This window comes from Rutidosis leptorrhynchoides, chromosome 1 (genome assembly GCF_046630445.1).
Source record: "Rutidosis leptorrhynchoides isolate AG116_Rl617_1_P2 chromosome 1, CSIRO_AGI_Rlap_v1, whole genome shotgun sequence".
Taxonomy (NCBI): domain Eukaryota; kingdom Viridiplantae; phylum Streptophyta; class Magnoliopsida; order Asterales; family Asteraceae; genus Rutidosis; species Rutidosis leptorrhynchoides.
Window position 1 is genome coordinate 512,624,734 of NC_092333.1, and position 27,885 is coordinate 512,652,618.

General features: G+C 32.7%; 1 protein-coding gene across 1 annotated transcript; it reads left to right on the forward strand.

Moving 5' to 3' along the window:
* The first annotated feature begins 14,912 nt into the window (after positions 1-14,912).
* LOC139876403 (enoyl-[acyl-carrier-protein] reductase, mitochondrial-like) lies at positions 14,913-18,153 on the forward strand. The gene is made up of 10 exons (XM_071863715.1): positions 14,913-15,134; positions 15,251-15,348; positions 15,700-15,831; positions 16,323-16,466; positions 16,552-16,654; positions 16,737-16,836; positions 17,069-17,145; positions 17,235-17,313; positions 17,603-17,721; positions 17,880-18,153. The coding sequence occupies exons 1-10, from the start codon at positions 14,968-14,970 to the stop codon at positions 17,971-17,973; spliced, it is 1,113 nt and encodes a 370-aa protein (XP_071719816.1). The 5' UTR covers positions 14,913-14,967; the 3' UTR covers positions 17,974-18,153.
* The last annotated feature ends 9,732 nt before the right edge of the window (positions 18,154-27,885 follow it).

Sequence of the window (27,885 nt, forward strand, 5' to 3'; positions counted from 1 at the left end):
TTGTCGATTTTTAAAACTTTAGTTGCAGTTAAAACCTAATGTAAAATATTAAATAAATAAAAGACTTAATTTAAAGCGTAAAGTAAATAACAATAATAAAATTGCGATGAATAAAAGTGCGATAATTAAAAAGTACGATAATTAAAAGTGCAATTAAATACAATGACAATAAATAAAAGAGCGATAATTAGAAGTGCAATTAAATATGAAAATAAAGGAATTATGCTTATTTAAACTTCCGTAATCATGATGTTTGACGTGTTGATTTTTAGTTTATTCCCATGGGTTAATTGTCCTTTGTCCTGGATTATTTAATATGTCCGTCTGGTTTTTGTCCATAACAGTCCATCAGTCATAAATATAAAGTGCGAGTGTCCTCGTCAAATTATCCTTATACCCGAAGTCAAATATTCCAATTAATTGAGGACTTAAACTGTAACAAGGTTTTAATACTTTGTTAAATAATTACACCAGAATATCAACTGCGTGTAACCCAAGGTTTTAATACTTTGTTATCAATTATGTCAAGTGTCCTTGTACATAATTTCACCCCTGTTTTAATAATTCCATAGACTATTAATTCATTCCCGTGTCCGGTTAAATGAACGATTATTCGTACATATAAATACCCCGCTCATCGTGTCCGATTGAGTGTATATGGTTATTTATAGGTACGTCCAATTGTAAATCTTTATATTAAAATTAACAAACTATCATTTAATTAAACAAATATAAAGCCCATTAATAGCCCATAGTCTAATTTCCACAAGTGTCGTTCTTTTGTCCAAACCCCAATTATGGTACAAAGCCCAATTACCCAATTTTAGTAATTAGCCCAACATCATGATTACTTCGTTTTAAATAAGCATAATAATAACTTAGCTACGAGACATTAATATAAAAAGGTTGAACATAACTTACAATGATTAAAAATAGCGTAGCGTTACACGGACAGAATTTCGACTTACACCCTTACAACATTCGCTAACATACCTTTATTATTGGGATTTAAAATTAAAATTAAAATATATATATATATATATATATATATATATATATATATATATATATATATATATATATATTATGTATGATGAATGAGAAAAAGATGTGTAAATTTCGGCCGAATGCTCGGCCTTTTATAGGCCCACGTAATACTATTTGACCTCTGCGAGTGCGGAGGTTTTTGCCTTTATAAGCTCCGCGAGTGCGAAGCTGTAGATTCCAGCTCACATAAGCTTGGCTCCTAGCTTGCCGACGGTTTTATAATATAATATAATATATATATTAATTTTAAGAATTAATTATATATTATATTATATTCATGTGCATAGTTGACTTGTAATTTTTAGTCCGTTGCGTCGAGCGTTGAGAGTTGACTCTGGTCCCGGTTCTGGATTTTCGAACGTCCTTGCGTATAATTTAATATCTTGTACTTTGCGTTTCGCGTCTTGTACTCTTGTAATTTTGAGACGTTTCTCATCAATAATTGGAACCACTTTGATTGTATTTTGTACTTTTGAGCTTTTTGGTCGTTTGCGTCTTCAATTCATCGAATCTGTCTTTTGTCTTCACCTTTTATTATTTAAACGAATATCACTTGTAAATAGAACAATTGCAACTAAAAGCTTGTCTTTCTTGAGGGATAATTCTATGAAATATATGTTCATTTTTAGCATTATCAAATATTCCCACACTTGAGCGTTGCTTGTCCTCAAGCAATATAGTCTTGAAATATACTAGAATCACTTCTTTATTCTTCACACTTTGTACATCAGTGATTTCTATACGGCGGTATGAACAATGGTAGTAACGTTATGGTTTACAGTCCCACATGACTATAAAATTTAGATCCTTTAAGGAAATTGGATCTTTATGAAAACATTTGATCTTTTTGAAAATTCAATTTAGTTTTTACCCTAGATAAGTTTTCCGGAATAACCCTTCACCGATGTTTGCAAAATATTTTTGTGGGTTTGGTGGGTTAACGATATCTAAAATTTTAGTTCAAAACTTGAGGTTTTGTGTCACCCACTTGCTAACCTTGTATTGGGAAAGCAACACGTCCAGTATACTTGTTCCGAATATTACCTTTCGGTAAACTACCGTCCGGTTGTAAAGGAAAGCGTTGAACAAGCAACTGTTAAGGCAATGTCCCCTGACATGCTTTTAGTTATGGTCTATAACGTGTAGGACGCAATTACTATCCTTTGTAGGAGCAATAGTAAAGCTCACCCTTATAATTTTCCAGTCTGGCACAAGGTCCTGTCTTTGACCATGCTATGCAACCACCGTTCTTACGGTTGACACCCGATTTGGTTCAGGTGACCTAATGAATTCTAGGTGAATTCCTAGGATTTTACGTTCAATGGTAATGAACGCATTGAAAATGGGTTTTCAGAAAACAAATCGGTTTGTAATTTTGATCAAAATATTTTCTCGTTCAAGCTCGAGTTTAGATATCATCGAATTCCATGAGTTTGTAATTCTCAATCTTTAAGGTCAATCTCTAGGATTGAGTAATATCAGGCTTAAAAGCTGATTTTTGATCTTTTAAGGAGATTATCCTTTATGGGGGTCTGATTCATTAGTCTTATCAAGCTAATTTGCACGGTGTCAAAACCCGACCTTAACCATAAGGACGAATACAATAACATATGATTTCATCGCGAGGTATTGACCTCTATATGCGACGTTTTTCAAAAACTGCATTCGTTTTTACAATACAAACCATAACTTTTATTATAAATACAAGGTTTAAACAAGATAATAATGATTATCGTTTAGCGATAATCTTAGACTTACAAACTTTACATGTGATAATAACAATACGACTTCCAACATATTTTACATTACAAATTCTCCGATATGCAGTTTTATTTTTGACACAAATATGCATACTCAAGATCTTGCTTAAATTCAACATGTTGCAGCGGAAGCTTTTAGTTATCACCTGAGAATAAACATGCTTAAAACGTCAACATAAAGTTGGTGAGATATAGGTTTAATGCCGGCAGCGTTATGAATATAGACCACAAGATTTCATATATAAACGTTTTAATAAAAATATTCTAAGTTGTTGAGCACTTGATAACCATACTTAACATTTATTCAACGTCGCATATTCCCTTTATTATGAAATCTTACTACACCGTACCAAGTGTAGTCACCGAAACGAAGTACTGTGCAACCGTTGAATACTGGTCGTCCAGTCCGGTTGGGGTTGTCAGGCCCGATAGATCTATCAACAGGATTCGCGTTTACAATACCGCATGTAAATAGTAGTTACCAAGTTACAGGGAGATATGCCAGTGGTACAACTCAACGTAGAATATATTTTTAAGTACTTGTGTCTATAATGTAAATCATAAAATGCATGTATTCTCATCCCGAAATATTTAGAGTTTAAAAGTGGGACTATATACTCACCTTTTTCTTGAAGGTATTTAACTCGACTTGGTCTCTGATAGATATCACGAACCTAACCATATATATAATATATCAACATATTTTCTTTTCAAGTAATCGTTACATATATATATACTTATAATACTTTTAATATTTTCTTAGTCCGTAGTTAGCAGTCTGTTGTTAATGGTCCACAATTAGTTGCTCAATAAAATAAATAAAGACCCCATCGTATTCGTATTGATCAGAATTAATCTCGACCCATGGTACCATGTTGTCAAATGACGTGTTGCGTACATAAAGTACCGTGTTGTCAGATGACGTGTTGCGTACAATCATGAGGTCTTATGATTAATCTTCTCGTGTTGTTTACGAGTGGTCCTGAAATATATAAAATCAAATCATAAGTAAATATATATTAAATATTATGTTAATTAGCCAAGATATGATTAATCCGATTTTGTCATAATATGATATATTACAGGTTTTGAAGTGTTTTAAAAATCAAATTAGAAGGATCTATTTAGTTTGCGAACAGGTTTGAAATCATTCAAACTATGTTCTTGTTGTTAAAAATTTTATAACACAAAATTATGAATAAGATTATGAATAAGGTTACTACCTCAAGTTACTTGGATAAAGCTACTGGAAAAGATAGAAAATAATCTTGATCAAACTTTCTTATGATGATTATAGGTTGTTCATGAAGCTAGTTCTTCATGAGTATTTGCTGAGATTGTGAAGAACAGTTAGAGTTCCTAAGAGTGTGTTTTTGGTTAGAGAAAGATGGTTGTAAGAATGAAATCAAAAACCAAGGTGATGGTGATACTTATAGGACAGTCTGGTTGTTGAGGGAACAAGGACAAATTATTGTGTTGAATTTTTGAGTAATAATGTATGCTAGCTTACAAATAAGATTCCCTCTTATCTAGGACAGATCTAAGGCTGATAAGGATATTGATTTGATGTGTATTTACCAATAGTAAATACGTATAGATGATGGGTATGATACGGTAAAAGAAGCTCAAAATCGGGCTTTTATTTTTGGGTCCAACCGGGCCAAAAATAAAATTTTAAGACATTTTTAATAAAGCAATGTTAGCCCAAAAAAAATTTTCCAAGCTGACCTGGCAGCTCGACCCCAGCCAGGGGCTCTGCCCCTTGGACCCCGCTTATCGGGGGCGCTGCCCCCGAACCTCCGTCATAATCAAGATAAGTTCAAACAAGTGTGCACTCCACACTTCCCCAAACTTGTTCGATATTTATCAAGATTATATTGGTTACAAATTAATCCCATTACACTTAAATCATATTGGTGACATAAATCACAACACATTATAGATTGTGAGTATTTATGTCAAAGAACGTTACATATAGTTATCGTTTTGAAAACTTAAGCTAGTGGTCTCAAAGTATACTTATAACTCATTGTTGTTAGTTCACAATGAAATGTTAAACCATCCTTAAATCATGTTAAATATGTATAGATATGTACATATACATAATCGTATAATTATCGTGTGTTATATAGTTCGTGATATCATCGGTCAAATTGGACGGTCAAACGTTGTGTAAAACTCTTTTCAAAAATATAAGTCTCAACAGTTTGGATTGCTTATTATGTTGGTAAGGTTTTATTTATGTAAATATTAATCTCATAAGTATAGAACGATCGGAAAATTCTGGGTCGTTACACACGGCATCCTCCCCATTTTACGAGACAGATCCTCTCATGGTTAGGATAAGTCTGACCACTTAGCGACCCTGTTTGATGCTGAGGTCCGTGGATTTCCTGCTGATTTTAGTGATGACTTTTCTAGATTTTTCGTCAACCTACAGCTGGTCTGGACGACAACTTCATGACCTAAATCAAGAAGCGCGTTTCTTTTTCGGAAGACTTTACTTCCTTTAAGTGATGGAATTGATTCATCGTGTAGATCCATCTTTCTTACAGTAAATCGGGTAAAACTGTTTAGTTTAGTCCAAAGTAAAAGTATCTTCAATTATTTGTTACAGAAATATGTGACATATGTTTAAGATAACTTGGTAAATTTTCCCACACTTGGCTTTTATTTTCTTTTATTTGCCTTTTTATTGTCCTCTATTCCATTTTAAATGAATTCTAACATTTTGGTTTGTTTCTCAATTTATGTCCTTTCCGAGGTAACAATAATTTCGGTGTTAACACCTAGTTTTATCGTTCATAAATATATATATATAAACATGATTTTGAATTCATTTAATTGAAAATTTTGAAAAATTTTACTAGAATTGGGTAGTCAGTATATAAGACTAGGGTTGTTCTTTATTATCAGAGAGCACTAGATTCTAATACAACTACTACGTTACTAGTATTTCTAATGGTGACTAAGTGTTTAAGATAAAAATTTTAAAAATCCGAAAGAATTTAACCCCTTCTCATACCTAAGATCTTGCAATGCCCTCATTTGCAAGAAATCAGTAACAATTTAAATTATTGAGGGTGATTAGCGTAGAAAAATAATTAAATTTTACCAAAGTTTCCAAACATATTGGCGTTTGTTTGCTGAATGATAATTGGTGCACATCATTTGTTCATTCCGTCTTGTTGTTACATCACATTTGTTTTTTCATTTTTGTCGTCAAAAGTAATAGCTTTTGTTGAACTTAATGCCAGTCTTTGAAAATGCGCTATTTTACCCTGTTTTGTATATGAGATAAACTACAAACACATATATACATATTTTGAAGTTGGGTTTTCACACCACATTCAAAAATTATTAAAATCTAATAAAGTTAGAAAATTATAAAATTAGTAAATAGAAGCATTGGCAGACTTAGGTGCTAGTATAAATCTAATACCGTATTCACTATACGCTAAACTAGACCTTGGAGAATTGAAACCAACAAGAATAAGCATACAACTAGCCGATAGATCAGTAAAATATCCTAGAGGGATAATGGAGAACATGCTAGTTAAAGTTGGTACTTTAGTATTTCCAGTAGATTTTGTTGTTCTGGATATGGAAGAAGATTCTCAAGTTCCTCTCATATTAGGAAGACCATTCTTAAACACGGCTAAAGCAATGATAGACGTGTTTGGTAAGAAACTAACCCTAAGTATAGAGGATGAGAGTGTTACCTTTTCTGTTGATAGAGCTATGCAACAACCGTAATCTGCAGATGATACATGTTATTATATTCAAACTATAGAATCACATGCAGAATTGTTAAAAGAATTTCCAGAATTACAAGGAACAGGAGAATGTTCTTTAGGAGAAGGAACTGAACCAATTGATGAAACTGAAATGTTAGCTACACTAATGGCTAATGGATATGAACCAACAACAGAAGAAATTCAAATGCTAAAAGAAGAAGACAGATATCGATACAAATCATCGATAGAAGAACCACCGACATTAGAGTTAAAGCCACTTCCAAACCATTTGGAATATGCTTATTTACATGGTGAATCTGAATTACCTGTAATAATATCGTCTTCTCTTACTGAAAATGAGAAATCACAACTCATTTCTGTGTTGAAAGCTCATAAACCAGCTATTGCATGGAAAATTCATGATATTAAAGGAATAAGTCCTTCATATTGCACACATAAAATCCTTATGGAAGAAGGTCATAAAACGTATGTGCAACGCCAACGAAGACTAAATCCGAATATGCAAGATGTTGTTAAGAAAGAAATTATTAAACTGCTAGATGCAGGTTTAATTTATCCAATCTCTGATAGTCCATGGGTAAGCCCAGTTCAATGCGTGCCTAAGAAGGGTGGCATGACTGTCATCACAAATGAGAAAAATGAGCTTATTCCTACTAGAACTGTAACAGGATGGCGTGTATGTATTGATTATAGAAAATTAAATGACGCCACCAGAAAAGATCACTTTCCCTTACCTTTTATTGATCAAATGAAAGATTAGCCGGAAACAGTTACTATTGTTTTCTTGATGGTTTTTCCGAATATTTTCAAATTCCAATAGCACCCGAGGATCAAGAGAAAACCACATTCACGTGCCCTTATGGTACTTTTGCTTACAAACGCATGCCATTTGGACTTTGCAACGCCCCTGCAACCTTTCAAAGGTGCATGATGGCGATTTTTCACGACATGATAGAAGAATGCATGGAAGTTTTCATGGATGACTTTTTAGTTTTCGGTGATACTTTTGAATCATGTTTAGTTAATCTTGAACGAATGCTTATTAGATGCGAACAATCAAATCTAGTATTTAATTGGGAGAAATGCCATTTCATGGTTAAAGAAGGCATCGTTCTTGGTCATAAAATTTCAAAGGAAGGAAGGAATTGAAGTGGATAGAGCTAAAGTAGATGTAATTGCTAAACTTCCACATCCCACCAATATTAGAGGAGTTAGGAGTTTTCTAGGGCATGCCGGTTTTTACCGACGTTTCATAAAAGATTTCTCTAAAATTGCCACTCCTATGAATAAACTCCTAGAAAAGGATGCTCCATTTATCTTTTCAGATGAATGCATCAAATCTTTTAATATTCTTAAAGAAAAACTCACTAATGCGCCGATTATGATAACTCCAAATTGGAATCTACCGTTTGAACTTATGTGCGATGCAAATGATTTTGCAATGGGAGCCGTTTCAGGATAAAGGATTGAAAAACGATTTTAACCTATTTATTATGCTAGTAAGACGTTACAAGGAGCACAAATAAATTACACAACTACTGAAAAAGAACTCCTTGCTATTGTCTTTGCTTTTGACAAATTTCGTTCATATCTCGTTCTAGCTAAAACGGTGGTCTATACCGACCATTCTGCTCTTAGATACCTATTTTCGAAACAAGATGCTAAACCACGATTAATCCGTTGGATCTTACTCTTACAAGAGTTTGATATTGAAATCCGAGACAAAAAGGGAGCAGAAAATCTCGCCGCTGATCATCTTTCTCGTCTTGAAAATCCCGAATTAGAAGTTCTAAATGAATCGGCCATACAAGACAACTTTCCTGATGAATATCTATTGAAGATAGATTATAATGAAATTCCATGGTTTGCAGACTATGCAAACTATTTAGTATGTGGATTCCTTGAAAAAGGATTATCGTACCAAAAACGAAAGAAATTCTTTAGTGATATAAAACACTATTTCTGGGAAGATCCACATTTGTTTAAAAGTTGTCCAGATGGAATAATACGCCGATGTATATTCGGAGATGAAGCTAGTAAAATCTTAAACCATTGTCACACAGGACCAACAGGAGGGCATTATGGGCCACAACTAACAGCAAGAAAAGTTTATGATGCTGGATTCTATTGGCCTACAATTTACAAAGACGCACACCTTATTTGCAAATCCTGTGATGCTTGTCAAAGGGCCGGAAAAATAAGTCAACGTGATGAAATGCCACAAAATGTCATTCAAGTATGTGAAGTATTTGACATTTGGGGTATTGACTTTATGGGTCCATTTCCAAAATCTCATAATAATCTATATATTCTCGTTGCCATTGATTATGTATCTAAATGGGCGGAAACACAAGCTCTCCCAACTAACGATGCACGAGTTGTAGTCAACTTTTTAAAACGTCTTTTTGCGAGGTTTGGAACACCGAAAGCTTTAATAAGTGATTGGGGTACTCATTTCTGTAATAATCAACTTGAGAAAGTTCTTAAAAGATATGGAGTAACTCATAAAATCTCCACCGCATATCATCCACAGACAAGTGGACAAGTTGAAAATACCAACCGAGCTTTAAAACGTATTCTAGAGAAAACCGTAGGATCAAATCCGAAGGAATGGTCCATTAAATTGGAGGATGCACTCTGGGCTTTTAGAACAGCCTATAAAACTCCAATTGGAACCACACCTTTTAAACTCGTTTACGGAAAAGCATGTCATCTTCCAGTAGAAATTGAACACAAAGCATTTTGGGCTTTGAAGACATGTAATCTTGATTTACATGAAGCCGGACGTCTACGGTTAAGTCAACTAAACGAATTAGAAGAATTAAGACAAGAAGCATACGAAAATTCGTTAATCTATAAAGAAAGAACGAAGAAATGGTATGATAAAAGAATCAGAAGTTCAAAAGAATTTAAAGAAGGAGACAGAGTTCTTCTTTTCAATTCACGATTCAAGCTATTTCCTGGAAAATTGAAATCAAGATGGTCTGGACCATTCATAGTCAAAAGAGTTTTCCCGTACGGAACAGTAGAATTAATAAATTCAAATGGGATTGAATTTAAGGTTAATGGTCACAGAGTTAAACATTACATAGATAGTCCAATGGAAGTTGACAACGAAGTTAATCACAATTTCGACACCACAGCTAACTAAGTGTGGGGAGAATCAAGTCTTTTAAAGGATAATATGTATTTCTGTTAGAGTTAGATTTTCTGTTTTCATGTAGTTCTCGAAAATGGAACCCGAATGGTCTTTCCCTAGCAGACCCTAAAGAACTAGTCTTCTCCCCCCATTCCGAATTTTTATTTTTTTAGGTTTTTACGAGATGAAGACTTCCTGTGAATTAAACCATGGTCTAATGCTACACGCTTTGATCACTAAACGTAATAATGACACACTTCCAAGTGAATTGGTATCATTAATAAGAGGTAAATTGGACGGAGTAAGAAAAGAATCCAGATGCGAAGATAATAAGTTACAATTTGGTAAAGGAAAATCAAAATCCGCAGCGAAAAGAAGAGCACGACACCTTGAAAAATGTCACAAATGCGGAAAATGGTCACACGAAGGTAAATGTTCAAATAATCAAACCTATTCAAACACCGAATTTGTTACTTTATGCAGAGACGGACCGTTCATATGTTTAGAAGAAAAAACGTTAAATGCTCGAGGTTACGCCTATGTAGCCATGGAAAATCAATTAGTCTGACTATCTTATGAGTGGCCTAGAGCATATCACTAAGAAATATATTTCACAGACTGAAAGGGGTGAATCTTCATCCCAGGCTCGCAATGCTCCTCCGGAAGATGCAAATCAACAGAAAATTAATAACCATTACCGACAAGATATGCCTCACCCAATTGTTTCATATTCAAACATTCATGAGGCAAATTTACATCCGAATTTGAGATTTGATAGATATTGGATAGACTATCCAAAATATCAAAAGAACCTGCACAACCTTGTGTCTAATAATGTTGAGGTACCCAGAGTTATAGATTGGCAACCATTAGAGGTAGTGGAATTGGCCGAGCCAATCAGGGAATTACTTACTCAAAGGTATGGTAATTCTACTTTTAGTGATTGGGTACATTTATTCAACATGCGTAGACCTGTATATAGAGAATGGTGTATAGAGTTGTTGTGTACTATTGAAATAAATGATCGGGTAGATACTTTAACCGATCGTAGTTTTATTAGATTTTTATTAGGAGGGGAGATGTGCCATATGTCTTTACTAGACATGGCTCGGGCTTTAGGTATATATACGCTCGAGGAGCTAGCATCTTATGATTTCCAGAGGTTAATAGTTTATGGTAGGAGGGTGGATGAGAATTTTGATACAAATGACGTATGGAGTAGGATGACTAGCCATCGCCAATTCCAGGGGGGGTTATACTCTTATCTTGATATTGATAGAGCTGAATTAAGAGTAATCCATAGGTTTTTAGCCAATTCGATTACACAACGAGGTAAGAATAAGGAAAAGGTAAATGAACAGGATTTGTTTTACCACATGTGTATTCGAGACCCACAGAGCGCTGTAAGTATACCTTTTTGTGTGGGTTATTATTTATTGACTATGGTTAGGGGTATGAGGCGTGGTAGCATAATAGGAGGTGGTATATTTATTACTTTCATTGCTGAATATCTCGGTGTGGATAGAAGTCGGGGGGGATTATTAATGGCAGAACCAGAACCCCGCGATAGAATAGATTTGCGTGTTTATCATGGTGCTAAGGTCTTAAAGAAACGAAACAACGCAGCAGCACGTTATGATGGCAGGCATCCACAGGTTGAGAGAGATCAACAGCAAGGTCAATCGGGAGGGGGTAATCCAATGACGGAAATGCAAATTTTTATGGCTCGACACGAGTATGAAATGGCTAGACAAAAAGCATTTCAAGATTGGCAGTATCATCAAAGCCAAATCATAAGTCATTGTACACACGTAGGTAGAGACTACATTCCTACCGTTATGCCCGAATTTGCTCCTTGGACTTTAGAGAGCCGACCACCATATCCTACATATGACCCGGCCCAAGCATTTTACAGCATCTATGGATACGCTTGGGACCCATACTGGAACCATCCTCCTCATCCGTAATTTTCTATTTTTGTTTATTTTATTGTAATGTTACTAATTCTTAATTTTCTTATTTCTTATTTCTTATTTTATTATTATAATAGCTTTTATAATTTTCTAACTTTATTATATTTTAATAATTTTTGAATTTGGTGTGAAAACCCAACTTCAAAAATATGTATATATGTGTTTGTAGTTTATCTCATATACAAAACAGGGTAAAACAGCGCATTTTCAAAGACTGGCATTAAGTTCAGCAAAAGCTAGTACTTTTGATGACAAAAATGAAAAAACAAATGTGATGTAACAACAAGACGGAATGAACAAATGATGTGCACCAATTATCATTCAGCAAACAAACGCCAATATGTTTGGATACTTTGGTAAAATTTAATTATTTTTCTACGCTAATCACCCTCAATAATTTAAATTGTTACTGATTTCTTGCAAATGAGGGCGTTGCAAGATCTTAAGTATGGGAAGGGGTTAAATTTTTATTTTTTTTATATAGCGTTGCGCTTCCGACTTTTAAGCTAGATTTGTTCCCCGGCAGCGGCGCCAAAAATACTTGATGTTATGCGAGGCGTATATGAAATAGTGTATATTTTATTAGGAAAAACTATTAAATATGATACAATTTTACACAAGTTATTTATTTATTGAATGGGATATACCTAAACCTTGCTACAACACTATAGGCAGTGTACCTAATCGTAGATTAGTGTAGTTTTTAGTAAGTCCGGTTCGTTCCACAGGGAATCTTTTAAACAAGCTTAACGCTATATTTGTTTTAATTTATAAAAATACAAATATATATATAAGTAATATTATTATTATAAAAGGGGGTTTTTACCGTTTAATGACCGGTTTGTCGATTTTTAAAACTTTAGTTGCAGTTAAAACCTAATGTAAAATATTAAATAAATAAAAGACTTAATTTAAAGCGTAAAGTAAATAACAATAATAAAATTGCGATGAATAAAAGTGCGATAATTAAAAAGTACGATAATTAAAATTGCAATTAAATACAATGACAATAAATAAAAGATCGATAATTAGAAGTGCAATTAAATATGAAAATAAAGGAATTATGCTTATTTAAACTTCCGTAATCATGATGTTTGACGTGTTGATTTTTAGTTTATTCCCATGGGTTAATTGTCCTGGATTATTTAATATGTCCGTCTGGTTTTTGTCCATAACAGTCCATCAGTCATAAATATAAAGTGCGAGTGTCCTCGTCAAATTATCCTTATACCCGAAGTCAAATATTCCAATTAATTGGGGACTTAAACTGTAACAAGGTTTTAATACTTTGTTAAATAGTTACACCAGGATATCAACTGCGTGTAACCCAAGGTTTTAATACTTTGTTATCAATTATGTCAAGTGTCCTTGTACATAATTTCAACCCTGTTTTAATAATTCCATAGACTATTAATTCATTCCCGTGTCCGGTTAAATGAACGATTATTCGTACATATAAATACCCAGCTCATCGTGTCCGATTGAGTGTATATGGTTATTTATAGGTACGTCCAATTGTAAATCTTTATATTAAAATTAACAAACTATCATTTAGTTAAACAAATATAAAGCCCATTAATAGCCCATAGTCTAATTTCCACAAGTGTCGTTCTTTTTTTCAAACCTCAATTATGGTACAAAGCCCAATTACCCAATTTTAGTAATTAGCCCAGCATCATGATTACTTCGTTTTAAATAAGCATAATAATAACTTAGCTACGAGACATTAATGTAAAAATGTTGAACATAACTTACAATGATTAAAAATAGCGTAGCGTTACACGGACAGAATTTCGACTTACACCCTTACAACATTAGCTAACATACCTTTATTATTAGGATTTAAAATTAAAATTAAAATTAAAATATATATATATATATATATATATATATATATATATATATATATATATATATATATATATATATATATATATATATATATATATATATATTTTACGTATGATGAATGAGAAAAAGATGTGTAAATTTCGGCCGAATGCTCGGCCTTTTATAGGCCCACGTAATACTATTTGACCTCCGCGAGTGCGGAGGTTTTTGCCTTTATAAGCTCCGCGAGTGCGGAGCTGTGGATTCCAGCTCACACAAGCTTGGCTCCTAGCTTGCCGACGGTTTTATAATATAATATAATATATATATTAATATTAAGAATTAATTATATATTATATTATATTCATGTGCATAGTTGACTTGTAATTTTTAGTCCGTTGCGTCGAGCGTTGAGAGTTGACTCTGGTCCCGGTTCCGGATTTTCGAACGTCCTTGCGTATAATTTAATATCTTGTACTTTGCGTTTCGCGTCTTGTACTCTTGTAATTTTGAGACGTTTCTCATCAATAATTGGAACCACTTTGATTGTATTTTGTACTTTTGAGCTTTTTGGTCGTTTGCGTCTTCAATTCGTCGAATCTGTCTTTTGTCTTCACCTTTTATTATTTAAACGAATATCACTTGTAAATAGAACAATTGCAACTAAAAGCTTGTCTTTCTTGAGGGATAATGCTATGAAATATATGTTCGTTTTTAGCATTATCAACGACCATATATAACTTAAATAACATAAATATAAATGTTAGTGAAGTTAATAAAAGTTAAACAATTTCTTACCTTGATTAGTGACGTGTGCTTGCTTAGATAAACCTTGATTATACGGAGCACTTCGTGCTGATAACGTGTTATAATTCAGTAGGCTTATAACTACCTTTTGTGGTCTGGTGACTAATAAGTATATAGAGGGAATATTAGAGAAGTATGTGTTTTATATATTTTTGAAGTGAGTACATTATGAACTCATAACACACACACATATATATATATATATATATATATATATATATATATATATATATATATATATATATATATATATATATATATACTCAAAAAAATCTACTATACAATATCTATAATTCTATAATAATAATAAAATTAGCATCTAATATTGACTTTTATAACACTATGTATATTTTATTTCATAAAATTCACAGTTATTAGATTAATTTACAATGTTTAACTTGTATTATTATTATTCTAACTATAATAATTATAATTATAATTATAATTTATAATTTATAATTATAATTATATTATTATAATTACAATAAAAGTAATAGGTATGAAGATAATTACTTTGATCTCCAAAATCCAAATTACATTTTTCTTTATAATTAAACCGGAGAACAGAGCTTTAAAAAACTACTCGTAGATTATTAACAACACAGATAAAATTTGCAGATTCATCTCAATATCATCAATATAGTTCAACATCAATGGCGTGTGTGAGGTTTTTAAATCTAAAACCCTACATGTCGCCAACCCTCCTCCGCCCTCGTTTTCCAACTTCCAGTCAACTTAGGGCTTTTTCCGCCGGCCTCATGTCACCGCCGTCTACGGCTGTCATATACGAGACTCATGGTCCTCCTGATACTGTTACCAAGTCATATTACTTTCTCACACTTCACTATTTTTTTTTTTTTAAATTTAATGTTTTATTACTTCCAACTAATCAGTTAACAAATGAATTCAGTTATTTAGCTAAATTTATATGTGCAGAGTGATCCAACTTCCACCAATTGAAATCAAAGCAAACGATGTGTGTGTTAAAATGCTTGCTGCTCCCATCAATCCATCCGATATTAACAGAATTCAAGGTGAAATTGTTAATTATGACTATATTAATTTTTAGTATCTCTTTTTATAATGAGTTATATAGTTATAGTTATATTGATTGATGACTAGCTATTTATATTTCTATTTATGTTGCGATGTATGTGCATTGGTGTTATATATAACACATACTAGTTTATAATCCTGGGTAACACGGATTGAATGAGTAAACCGTTAACAAGTTGTGCCTATCAATAAATTATTTACACTTTAAAATACTGTGAAGTTGCATATAGTTGTATTTATTTATTTATTTATTTTTTTTAATTAATGCAACATATGTATGATTGTATGAATATGCTTGAAGATGATTTGTTTGTATTTTGGTATTGTAGGTGTGTACCCTGTGAGGCCTCCGGTGCCTGCAGTTGGAGGATATGAGGGTGTTGGAGAAGTACACTCTGTAGGGTCTGCGGTACAAGGTCTTTCTCCAGGCGATTTGGTTATGGCGTCCCCACCGTCACCCGGTAAATACTTGCCATCATCAATCTTTATATATTTGTTTTGTTACTTATGTGCTCTTTAGTTTCATTTCTAACGATATCCAATATTGAGGATAGCTTCTTAGTACAAAATGATGCAAATACAGTTGTATTAATTGGTTTTGCATTATACATCATACATCATTACATCATCTAGTTGAAAGTAAACGTGAAAACATGTAAATGATTGGATAAGCAGGACAAAGTTTAATTCTGCCTTGTGTCGTGTCTTCAATCAGTGTGCTATTAGGGTTTTACTATAGTTAGGTACCTCAATATGGCCGTGTCCCAAAGTGATTCTATATGTATTGGCATACCTATTTTACAGTATTGTCACAATCCATGCCTTTTTGTCTGTCACTCAAGGAACAGGTTAGCATAAAGTGGTTTCATAAGTGCTTATCTTCAGTGAACTATTTTATAATATTTTCCTTCAGGGTGTTATTTAAACATGTTGATTATTCATTTTATATTAGGGACATGGCAGACGCATATCGTGACAGATAGAAGTTTCTGGCACAAAATCGATAGAGGCACACCAGTTGAATATGCTGCCACGGTTACAGTTAATCCTTTGACTGCCCTAAGGATGATGGAGGACTACATGAATCTCAAATCAGGTGCTACATACATTCTCTGGTGATATTAAGTTTGCATTTTCTGGTGTGTTTTTAGTTAATGAGGTTAAGTTTATAAATTGAACAGGGGATGCAATTGTGCAAAATGGAGCAACCAGCATGGTTGGGCAATGTGTCATTCAGCTATCTAAACTCCGGGGCATACATACCATCAATATTATACGAGACAGGTCAATTAAGAAGTGGCATATTTAGGTTCTCATACTATTTTGTTAGTTTGATTTGTTTTCTTAACTGAACTGTGGGTTGTAGGCCTGGTTCAGATGAAGCAAAAGAGAAACTCATGAAACTTGGTGCCGATGAAGTGTTTACCGAGAGTCAACTTGAATTGAAGAATGTTAAGAGTCTTTTGGTATAGTTTTACTTGAATTTGTTAAAGATAATTAGTCTGCAATGCTGCTATTAGGTGCATTCGGTTCTGGCTTATAATTGTGGAGAACTCACATAGTAAAGGGGCGTTTGAGTAATGATTATTTAATTTGTCAGTGCAAAAACTGTGTTTTGCTTGCAGCCTCTATTGTTTATACCTTCACCTATGATATTAGGTTTGTCTCCTTCATGAATACATATCGTTTATTCTGTAGGGTAATGTACCTGAACCTGCTCTAGGATTTAATTGTGTTGGTGGCAATGCTGCTTCATTGGTTCTTAAATTCTTAAGGTGAGATTAGGCTCTATATACGTTACCTCAATCGGTAAGTTTGTTTTTCAATTAGAATACTAAAATGCTAATACTAATGATGATTTCAGGCAGGGTGGAACAATGGTGACGTATGGTGGTATGTCTAAGAAACCCATAACTGTATCAACGTCATCCTTCATATTTAAAGTACGTAACCAATCTTGTCATTCATCTGAACTCTTTTCTTTTTTTTTTTTTTTTTTTTTTTTTATCAAAGTTATTGCAGGCAATAAAATATTACTCCGTACCTTTTTCATGATTATGAGGGAAGTGATATTGCCTGATTCATATTATTTATTAATGCAAAATCAACCAATATAAGAGGTTGTAAGAATTAGAACCCACATTTGGGCGTGATGTGACCCATTAAAGAAATATGTACAAAAATTGTAGGTTTGGGTTTGTATATCTATCAATCTTAAACTTTATATTTCAGGAGCTTAGCTTAAAAGGATTCTGGTTGCAAAAGTGGATAAGTTCAGATAAAACTAAAGAATGCAGAGAAATGTTAGATTACCTACTAAGCTTAATTCGTGAAGGAAAATTAAGATACGAGTAAGTCATTTATTTGTCTATAATTGTTCTCTTTGTTACTATACTTTTCTCGCGAAAAGCTGAAATAAGAGAAGGATGATTTATACTTCAGTTATTTTTCATCGACGATTGCTCTTACGTTTCTGAATATTTGATATATACAAATGTGGGTTTTGCAGCATGGAGCTTACTTCTTTCAATGAATTCCACACAGCATTAGATAAGGCACTTGGAAAGCACGGAAGCCAACCTAAGCAAGTCATAAAGTTTTAATTCATAAGCACCTCAAGTTACTACCATGTATGCAAAATTTTGTAACCTTACTCTTTATTATGTTTAGAAAACAGTAATAATGGAAATGAAGAATTGCACATACCATGCATCCCATACTTAGATGATGCATCACAAACTCTTTACAAGATCGGGGACATACTAATGAGAAGCCCAGAGCAAGACAACTTTTTACTCTAAATGGTTATGTTCATTGTTGCAAAACGCGGAGTACCTGGGAGCACTCGGCAAAAAAAGTCTCCCTATTACTCAATCCTATTAGTCAGATTACTTGGTCAAACTCGGTCAAACTCGGGACTACTTGGTCAAAACTCGGGATTACTCGAAAAATCAGTCAAAGTCAATCAAAACACGGTCACATGGTCTAGGTCAACATTCGAGTATCTCCCGCGAGTTTTCGTACTCCCTAAAAAAGTTCCCTAAGGGATTCCCCACCGAGTAGTAATTTTTACAATCGTTGTTTTGTGAGATGTGTATATGACCGACTAAAAGACCACAAACTTGAGAACCAAAACACTAATTCCCTTTAGGATAATATATTATTGGATGTTCCCACGATGATAGCGTACATGCATCACAACGCGGAGGTCACGAGTTCAATCCTAGGGCCATGTTCTCTTAACAATGAGTTACACGATTTTGCTTTTCTATGTTGATCGGTGGGGGCTGCTAGACTATCGGTTTACTCCTTTAGATCACAGATAACGCGGCGGCTTCTTCCCCACCGCCTCCCATGTGGCACCACAAACGCTGGAAATGGGCGTTTGTGGGGTACGTCCCGAGGCGTTTGTCACCGGATCACGCGTAGGAGAGATGGGCGGCTTGTGTACGTGTCATCGCATGATTGGACCAAATAAAATGTGTTGGGGGGGGGGGGGGGGGGGGGGGGGGGGGTTAATGTTACCCTATATATATATCACATATTTAACATACAACAACATAAAACACTCTCATTTCTTCATTTTTTTTAAACCAAAGGGCAAATACCAACAATAACTCAAACTCAAATTTTAACGAAAATGAAAAGGATTTCTCCGGTTTACCGAATTCGTTTACCAATTTTCTCTACTCGGGACTTCCATCCCGAACACATATGGTTCATCTTACCCGCACACCTTTGGTACCTCTTCATCCAACCCGAATGCTTCGCCATATCCTAACTTTCAAAGTTTCTATCCGAGTCAACGATTGACTCTTGAACAACAACAACTAATGCAACAACAACAATTACAAATTCAACAATATAACTTACAACAAATGATGCATCAACAAGCTCGTCAACTAAATATGTTCACTTCGGGTCACCAACAAACGCAACCGACATCCCAACAGCAAAGGCAATCCGTACAACAAACGCAATCACAATCGCAACCGACATCCCAAGCACCCGACATTGTCTTTTATTTTTTTATGTAACGTTTTTTTTTTCGAAGTAACGCTTTTTTTATTAATGTAACTTTTTTTATTTATATATTATTTTATTTTATCTTATCTATAGTTAATATTAAATCTCTATCCTTGTGATGTCATAAATAAGCAATTATCCTTTATAAAAATAAATCAAAAGAAAAAAGAAAAAATTAGAAGACATGTAGATGATGTCATAAACACTAATTAAAATAAATTAATTAAAAAGGAGTAATTATTTATCTTCTACTTTATTAATAAATTAGTATTTATAATATTTGTATTTTAATTTTCTAAAAAAATTTAAAAGGCATTTATTATTACTAATAATTATTATTATTATTAAAAATATAAATATAAATACTAAACTTTGAGCGAATTATTATTATTATTTACTTTTAATATAATAATTATAATTATAATTATTATATTATTAATATTCAAATATGGATCCTTTATACGAAATTAATTATTTTACATATGTATGCGAAAATACATGTCTCTATATATTTGTAAAAATAACGACAACCTTCTAAGTCAAACGGGTAATTAAAATAAATGAGTTTAGCATTTACATTCACTTAGTACCTAAAACATGTCATTAAATTGTTTCGTTTGAACAAACCCGTGATTTCACGGGTCATTTCACTAGTTTAATAAATAAAATCTAATTAATACAACACAAAATAAAATCAAAAATAAAATGTCACGTCATTGTCATCCTTTGGCAAAAGACCCACATAACAACTCCCCCCTTTTCCATCCATGGTCTAGTCACTGACTTGTTCCAAAAAGTGCACCTCATCCACTCCACGTCACAATCACCATTATCCGTGGTTTTAAGAAAATATCTATGTATTTTGGATCTTAATTAATGCTGCTACTAGTGCTAGACAAGTTTGGCATACTTAAACTAGGAGTAATTGTTTGGACAGGTCATCTTATGGGTGATTATATATATATATATATATATATATATATATATATATATATATATATATATATATATATATATATATAATCTAATTATAATAACAAGTTTTCGGGTCGGCCCGCTTCGTTGGGCCCAAAATCGGTAGCCTGAAAAAAAAAAAAGGGCAACTTCAAGGTTGGAACCTACGTCCCTTAAGATTTCAACAAACATCCTTACCAACTGTTGTACGTATTCATTATGATAAATTTATAGTTTGTTTAATATATATCTCTTAAAATTAGAGGGTTTGGGAAAAATAAAAAATTACTCAAAGGGGGTGAAATTTAACATAATGTAAAAACTGGGGGACTGTCACGACCCTACTTTTTCCGTTATCTTTTATCGTTAATTATTTAACGACCGTTAACTGTTAATTGTGTTACGTCATTTCTATGACCTATATTATTATATTAATAATAATATATTAATTATTATGTGTTATGTGAATATATGTATTCATATTTTAAAACGTACCTTTATACGAATCGCGGATTTCTATCCGGCGAATCTTTTCGGTTTTTAAACCAACGGACGCGTTTTTGGGATATTTAAATCCTAATTATTTTAAATATGATATTTTAAGATCATATTATTATTTAGTGTGTTTATATTTATTTTTCGTCGCGCGTTTGTTATCTTTCCGGATTTTTAATCGCGTAAGTGCGTTTTCGCGTTTCGGGACTCGTTCGGGCTTTCGGGCCATCAGGAAATAACCATTTAGCAAGTTGGCCCACCATGGGGCCCACCCCACCCATATTCGGCCGAATGGGGGGAGGGAGGGAGTATTACTCCCTTGTTTTCTCACTTTTGATTTTATTTCCAATTTATCAATATCCTCTCAAAACCTAATTCTATTTTTTGGCTCTCTTCCTCTCTTTCTTTCTTTTTGGGCGACGACCACCATCACCATATCATCATCATCATCAACCAAAAATATTGCTTGGATCTAGAGATCGTTCATACAATCGGATTCCTCGTTCCGTTCTCTACGCGATCATACCAATCGTTTCTTGATTAGGGTATAAACCCTAACCCTAGAACTTTTAATTTTTATTTATTTTTCTGTATTTTATGTTTATATTATTAGTATGATGATTATTAGTTGTTGTAATGTTGATTGTATGCGTAGAATTGCTCGATTGCATATTTTTCGGTTTGATAAAAATTGGGACATCAACTTTTTCGTGTGTTTCTGATATTGTAACTAATGTTAATCATAAAATAAAGTATATAAATGAGTTCCTCTCATCAAGACATTAATTTTAGACTCCGGATTCATGTCGTTTCGATTTCCGGAGCCCTAGATATGATCAAAGTGGTATTTTGTTAAGATTGAAATGTGATTTTGGTATGAACCAGGTTTGGTCAGACTTTGTGACCATATTTGGTGACTTTAGGGTGTGTTAGTGTGTTAGGACTGATGGTGGGGCGAACTTTCATGTTCGGGTCATCTCAATCCGAGCCACGAATCACCCGTTACGTCTAAAACACGATTTTGAGTGAATTGAAGTTCCAAGTAGTGTAATGGCTGTACATCATGACTTGTGGACTGTTCTTGGGGTTATCTTGAGTGTATCAAAGTGTCGGGTGGTTTGCTTAGGCGGAGATATATGTAAGGCTCGCCGAAAACCGACACCCGGGGCTCAGGATACGACCCAATGAACTTTTGATTTAAAACTTTTGATTAATTATGAAACTTATGATACAAATAATGAATTTCATTATAATTTAATTACTTATGATATAAAAAGGTAATTATTATTATTTAAGACTTATGATATGTATTTATTATATCATTTAATTAATACTTATGATTTAATTAACATTTTAATTAAACTTATGATTAATAACACTTCATTATTAATGGAAAATACTTACGATAAGTATTAAACTTACATTATGAGATTACTATAATAAGACTTATAATAAGAATTAATTAATTATTTAATTATTATAAGGCTTAGTTATTATTTAATTATAATTTAATTATTAAATATTTATGATTTAATAATTATAATTAGAAATTTGTGATATGATTAATAATTCATTATTAATTAAAGATACTTATGATATGATTTAAAAATTATTATTAATTAATAATAATTATATTATGACTAATATTTAATTAATTAATTAAATACTTATGTTATATTAATTATATCATTTAAACTTATATTAACTTTAATAAATCATTTTAATTTAATTAAACTTATGTTATGATATAATTAGACATATTTAACTTTAATAAGCGTTATAACTTATATTATTATTATAACTTACACATTTAAAATTTACGTTGACTATGTTTGACCAAGGTTGACTTTTGAGTTGACTTTCGGTTGACTTTGACTTTCAGTTGACTTTTGTTGACTTTCTAATTAAGGAAACTTTTCTAACTTATAAACTTTCCTAAAATAGAAACTTTCCAAAAATAGAAACTTTTCAAAAATAGAAACTTTCCAAAAATGGAAACCTGCTAAAAATAGAAACTTTTTAAAAATAGAAAGTGTGTGTCCGTAAGCTGTTCCGATCAAACCGATGCATATTGAGTATTGTTCTATGTCTACTTGCAACATGTACAATAGCTATCATACTAAGAATTGACCTAAGTTAGTTATTTATATCGACCTGCTTTATTTATAGGTCGGCGTTGTGATCAATCCTGATCACTGTACTACTTTTGCTGTTCGCTTAATTGTGTTGGTTACTTCGTTACTATTAAGGTGAGTTATAGTCCCGTTTTTACATACTTTTCAAAGTATATTTTTGGGATGTGATTACATGCATTTTATTTCACGTTTAGACACAAGTGACAATTAAATTTAAATTATTCATTGTGAGTTGGACAAAAATATTCCCTAGTCTGGTAACTGTAATCATTGGTTTCTACCGGTGAACGCGAATCCTACGGATAGATCTATCGGGTTTGACAACCCCATTTCGAGCTAGTCGCGCTAGCAATTTATAATCGGAATGTTTAGTACTTCGTATTTTGTTGTAGATACACTGTCCAGTGTATATTTTTATTGTGTTTGGCAAGGGTAAATAAAGGGTTAAGTGGTTACCAGGTGGCTCATTGATAATGGAATAATGTTTAATGTTTTCTAACATTTTTAAATCTTGTGGTCTAAAGTTTATTCGGTTATTTAAACCTATAATTCACTTAACCTTTGTGTTGACAGTTTACTCGCATGTTTTCACAGGTACTTGAGTTTATGTGATGCTTCCGCTGTGTTTAGAAGAGTCTGCATGCATTTGGGCAGATTTTTAACGAAATAATTTATGAAACTTTGGCTTGCATTCGGTTTTTGAATAATTAATTCTTGTGAGTTGTTGACAATGTTTTGTGTCAACTTTGGATTATTAATATGTTGGGTTACTTTTAAACTACATATTTTGGTATGCTTTCCTTTTTGGAAAACTTTTGAAATAAAAGAATGCAATGTCGTTTGTTAAATTCATTTAAGTTCGATCAAGCTATGGGACCAAGTGACAGAGCCGTTAAGTGTTTTGACGGGGCCATCACAGGGAGAAAGTTATATCTCTTAAAATTAGAGGGTTGGGAAAAAATAAAAAGTTAGTCAAAAGGGGTGAAATTTAACATAATGTAAAAACTGGGGGAGAAAGGTATATATCTTAAAATTAGAGGGCTAGGGAAAAATAAAAAGTTAGTCAAAAGGGGTGAAATTTAGCATAATGTAAAAATTGGGGGGGAAAGGTGACAAAATTAAAAAAAAAGTTTCAAATGAATAGTGCCATTTTCTTGTCCTTTTGTGTTTTTCAAATGAATCTATGTATAATATATTTATTAAAATGATTTCTCTTTATTCATTTATCCGAGAATAAAGATTCTCCACTCGAAGTGAAACACTCACCAAGAGTAGAGAAAGTCGTCTCTCTCAATATTATATGGATAGAGATTGATTCCGAGAGAAGTAGGAAAAAAAATTCTAAAAAATAAACTATAAAATAAATAAAAAATTAAAAATTAGACGCCATGAAAATAGTAGAATCAAATTTTCATGAGTTTTAAATCCTGACTGAAATTCAATTTAGGCTCTAAGCGACAGTCAACTCACCAATAATTCGACGCTTGCTGTTAACTCAAATAATAGAACCGTAAAGACATATGCTCTATATTATCTCTAAAATCATACTATCTCATAACCAACATATTTTTGTTTTAAGCAACATAAAATAATGAAAAAAATTAACTAGGTCGTCTATCTATATTTTTTCCCCGTATTCAAAAATTGTAATTGTAATATGCATAATACTAACAGTTAAATACTGGTTTGATTTTGTATATGATCATATCATATGGTTTATTTACAAATTATTTAGTTCAAATATTGTAAATTGTTATATTTCAGTAGGCTTATAACTACCTTTAGTGGCCTGGTTCAATATATTCAAATTGAAAGAACCAATAAAACAGAGATGTGTTGTAGAAGATATAGGAGAGAAAGAGGTTGAAGAGAGGTGTGATGTATTTAATGCATATGTGTGTTTTTGTAACTTACATTATGCACATATATATAGTACAAATTTTACTATCTATATTTGACTAATTACCATCCATATTTAACTACTAAATTTACAACACTCTCCCTTGGATGGTAATTTTTTTAAAGAGCAATTAATACTGCCTCATTAAAAACCTTGCTAAAGAAAACCCAGTGGGATAAAACTTTAGCTAAGGGAAAAAGAGTGCAGCATAGAGTTGACTCCCCCTCAAGTAGACAACGCTGAGTCGTCACATCTTTTGAACTTGCCTCATGCCAATATTGTGAACGTATGTTTTGAAAACAGCGATTGACAGTGCTTTGGTATAAAGATCAGCAGAGTTGTTGATTGAACGTATCTCATTTTAATCTGGTTGTCTTTTACGAGATCTTGAGTATATGAGAAGAATCTGAGGTTTTCATCTGAAACTGTATCATCTAAATATGTACAAGTTTGACCCATGTGATTTATCTACAGTCTCCTTCATGGTTTGCTCAAACTGTTGTTTCAATTCCTATTCCCTTTCAGTCTTTTTATGAGCCTTACCAATATACCATTCTTTTCCATCAAACTTATGACCGTTAAGACCGTTTATAGCTTTAGTGCCTCGTCAGCATTTATGTTTTGTTCTGTCATTTTTGATACTCTTCTTTCATTTGTACTATGTAAGCTGTATTATCTTCATAGATAGTTGTTGGGCTTTTATAGCGTTCTAGTCCACAAGAATCAATAATGATTTGTATCATTGATCTTAACTAAAATCATTCCCGAGTAGCTTCATGTAACACAATCACTTCGGCATGATTTGATGATGTTGCAACAAGTGTTTGTTTTGAGAACGTCATGATATTGCGGTGCCTCCATTTAGGAATACATATCCAGTTTGAGATTTAGCTTTATGTAGATCAGATAAATAATCTGCATCTGTATAACCAAATAAATCTTGTTTCGAGTTGTTAGAATAAAATAATTATAAATCAGTAGTTCCCCGAAGGTATCAAACTATTTGTTTGATCCCATTCCAATGTCTTTTGGTAGGGGCTGAGCTGAACCTTGTCAACAAATTAACTGCAAAAGAAATGTCAGATCTTGTATAATTTGTAAGATACATAAGAGCCCCAATTGCACTAAAATATGGAACTTCTGAACCAAGAAGATCTTCATGATCTTCTAGAGGATGAAATGGATTAGTATCAATATTAAGATCTAACAACCATATGAGTACTTAATGGTTTTTGTCTTGTCCATATTAAAATATTTTAAAATCTTTTCGGTATAAGTTGTTTGATGTATAAGTAAGTCATTAGTTATATGCTCAATATGTAAATCAACGTAATACTTGATTTTTTTTTATTTTAAAATCTTTCTTTAGAAGTTGAACGGCTTCATAGATTTCTTTATTTAAGATAATTGATATAAACAGCTATGATCACATATCCGAATATTGTTTTTATAAAACACACGTGCAAATAAGTTTATATGTATACCCTTTTCTTATCAAGTAGTAATTTAATCGATTATACCACATACGTCCCGATTGTATAAACCCATTTAGAAATCTTTGTGATTTAATGGAATATATTCCCTTGGGTTTTGCATTAGATGCTTATGATACCTTAACCCTTCAGGTATATTCATATATATATATATATATATCACTATTAAGTGATCCATACAAATAAGTAGTAACAACATCCATGAGATGCATTTAAATAACTACCAGGTTGATTAAGTATCTAATAAGTAACTATATTCATTATAGGAGGATAAGTTTTTCTCCTAATTCATTTCTGGTCTTTGTGGGAAATCTTGAGTTACAAGTCTAGTTTTGCCTTGTAACTTCATTTGCACATTTCTTTTCGGATAAAAATTCATTTGTATCCCATTGTTTCACATCTTTAAAAGTGATAACGATTGATCCAAAAACTTTTCTTTTATTGAGCGATTCTAATTCAGCTCGTATTGCTCCTTTCCGTTGAGTTCAATCACGTCTATTTTGATATTCAATGACAGATTTTGGTTCCAGATCATCATCTTTATTCATGATGTCATTGTAACATTATATGAAAATATCTCATCAAGATTTTTTATTTCATTTCAGTTTCATAATATTGCATAATTTATTGCAATTTATGTATTTACATTTATCAATATCCTCTGCAGAAGGAGTATTGATTTGTGGTTCTTGTTGAACACTTTCTTTTACCTCATTATCAGCTGATTTTCTTTTTCGAGGATTTTTATCTTTGGAACCAATTGGTCTCCCACGTTTCTGCCGTAGCAAAGACTCATAAGTGACATTATTGCCAGCTTTTGTAATTTCAATTCTAGCTGAAGCATTTACTGCTGGTATGTAGCGACCCGACAAAATTGTCATTGACGGCGCCGTCTACTTAGGTCCCGTTACGTGGTCATAAGTCTTTAAACAACGTTTGACCAAAAGATGTGTCGCATTCATTTCAAATGTAAAGATTGTTCAAAGTTTACGAGAATAGTTCCACCACAAGTTACGTTACAAAGTTATTAGTACAAATGAAACTTATGCGACACAATTTAAAAGTAGCCAAAAGACGCTCTGTGTATGCATATATACTCGACATCCAATGCAAGTATCAAAATAATGAGCGGAAGCATGTATCATGTATCGTTCAAGGACCTGAGAAAAACATAGAAATCTGTCAACGAAAAAGTTGGTGAAATCATAGGTTTAAGTAAGTAAGTACAAATGAACCACAAGATTTGCATCAATGAAATAATAGTAATACATTCCAAAAGTTTGTTTCACGAGCACCCAATTATCAATGCTTAACATTCCTTCCATAGAACCCCATCACTTAGTGCTAGAACATACACTGTTTCTCGAAAATATATTTCATTCGTAAACGGTAGCGAACCGTTTGAATGAGGGTTTGTCAAACCCATATGGATCCATACAACATAAGTTCTCGCTTACACCCGGCAAGTGTAACTAATGATAATCGAATTGAGGATTTTGTTCTAAACTCGTA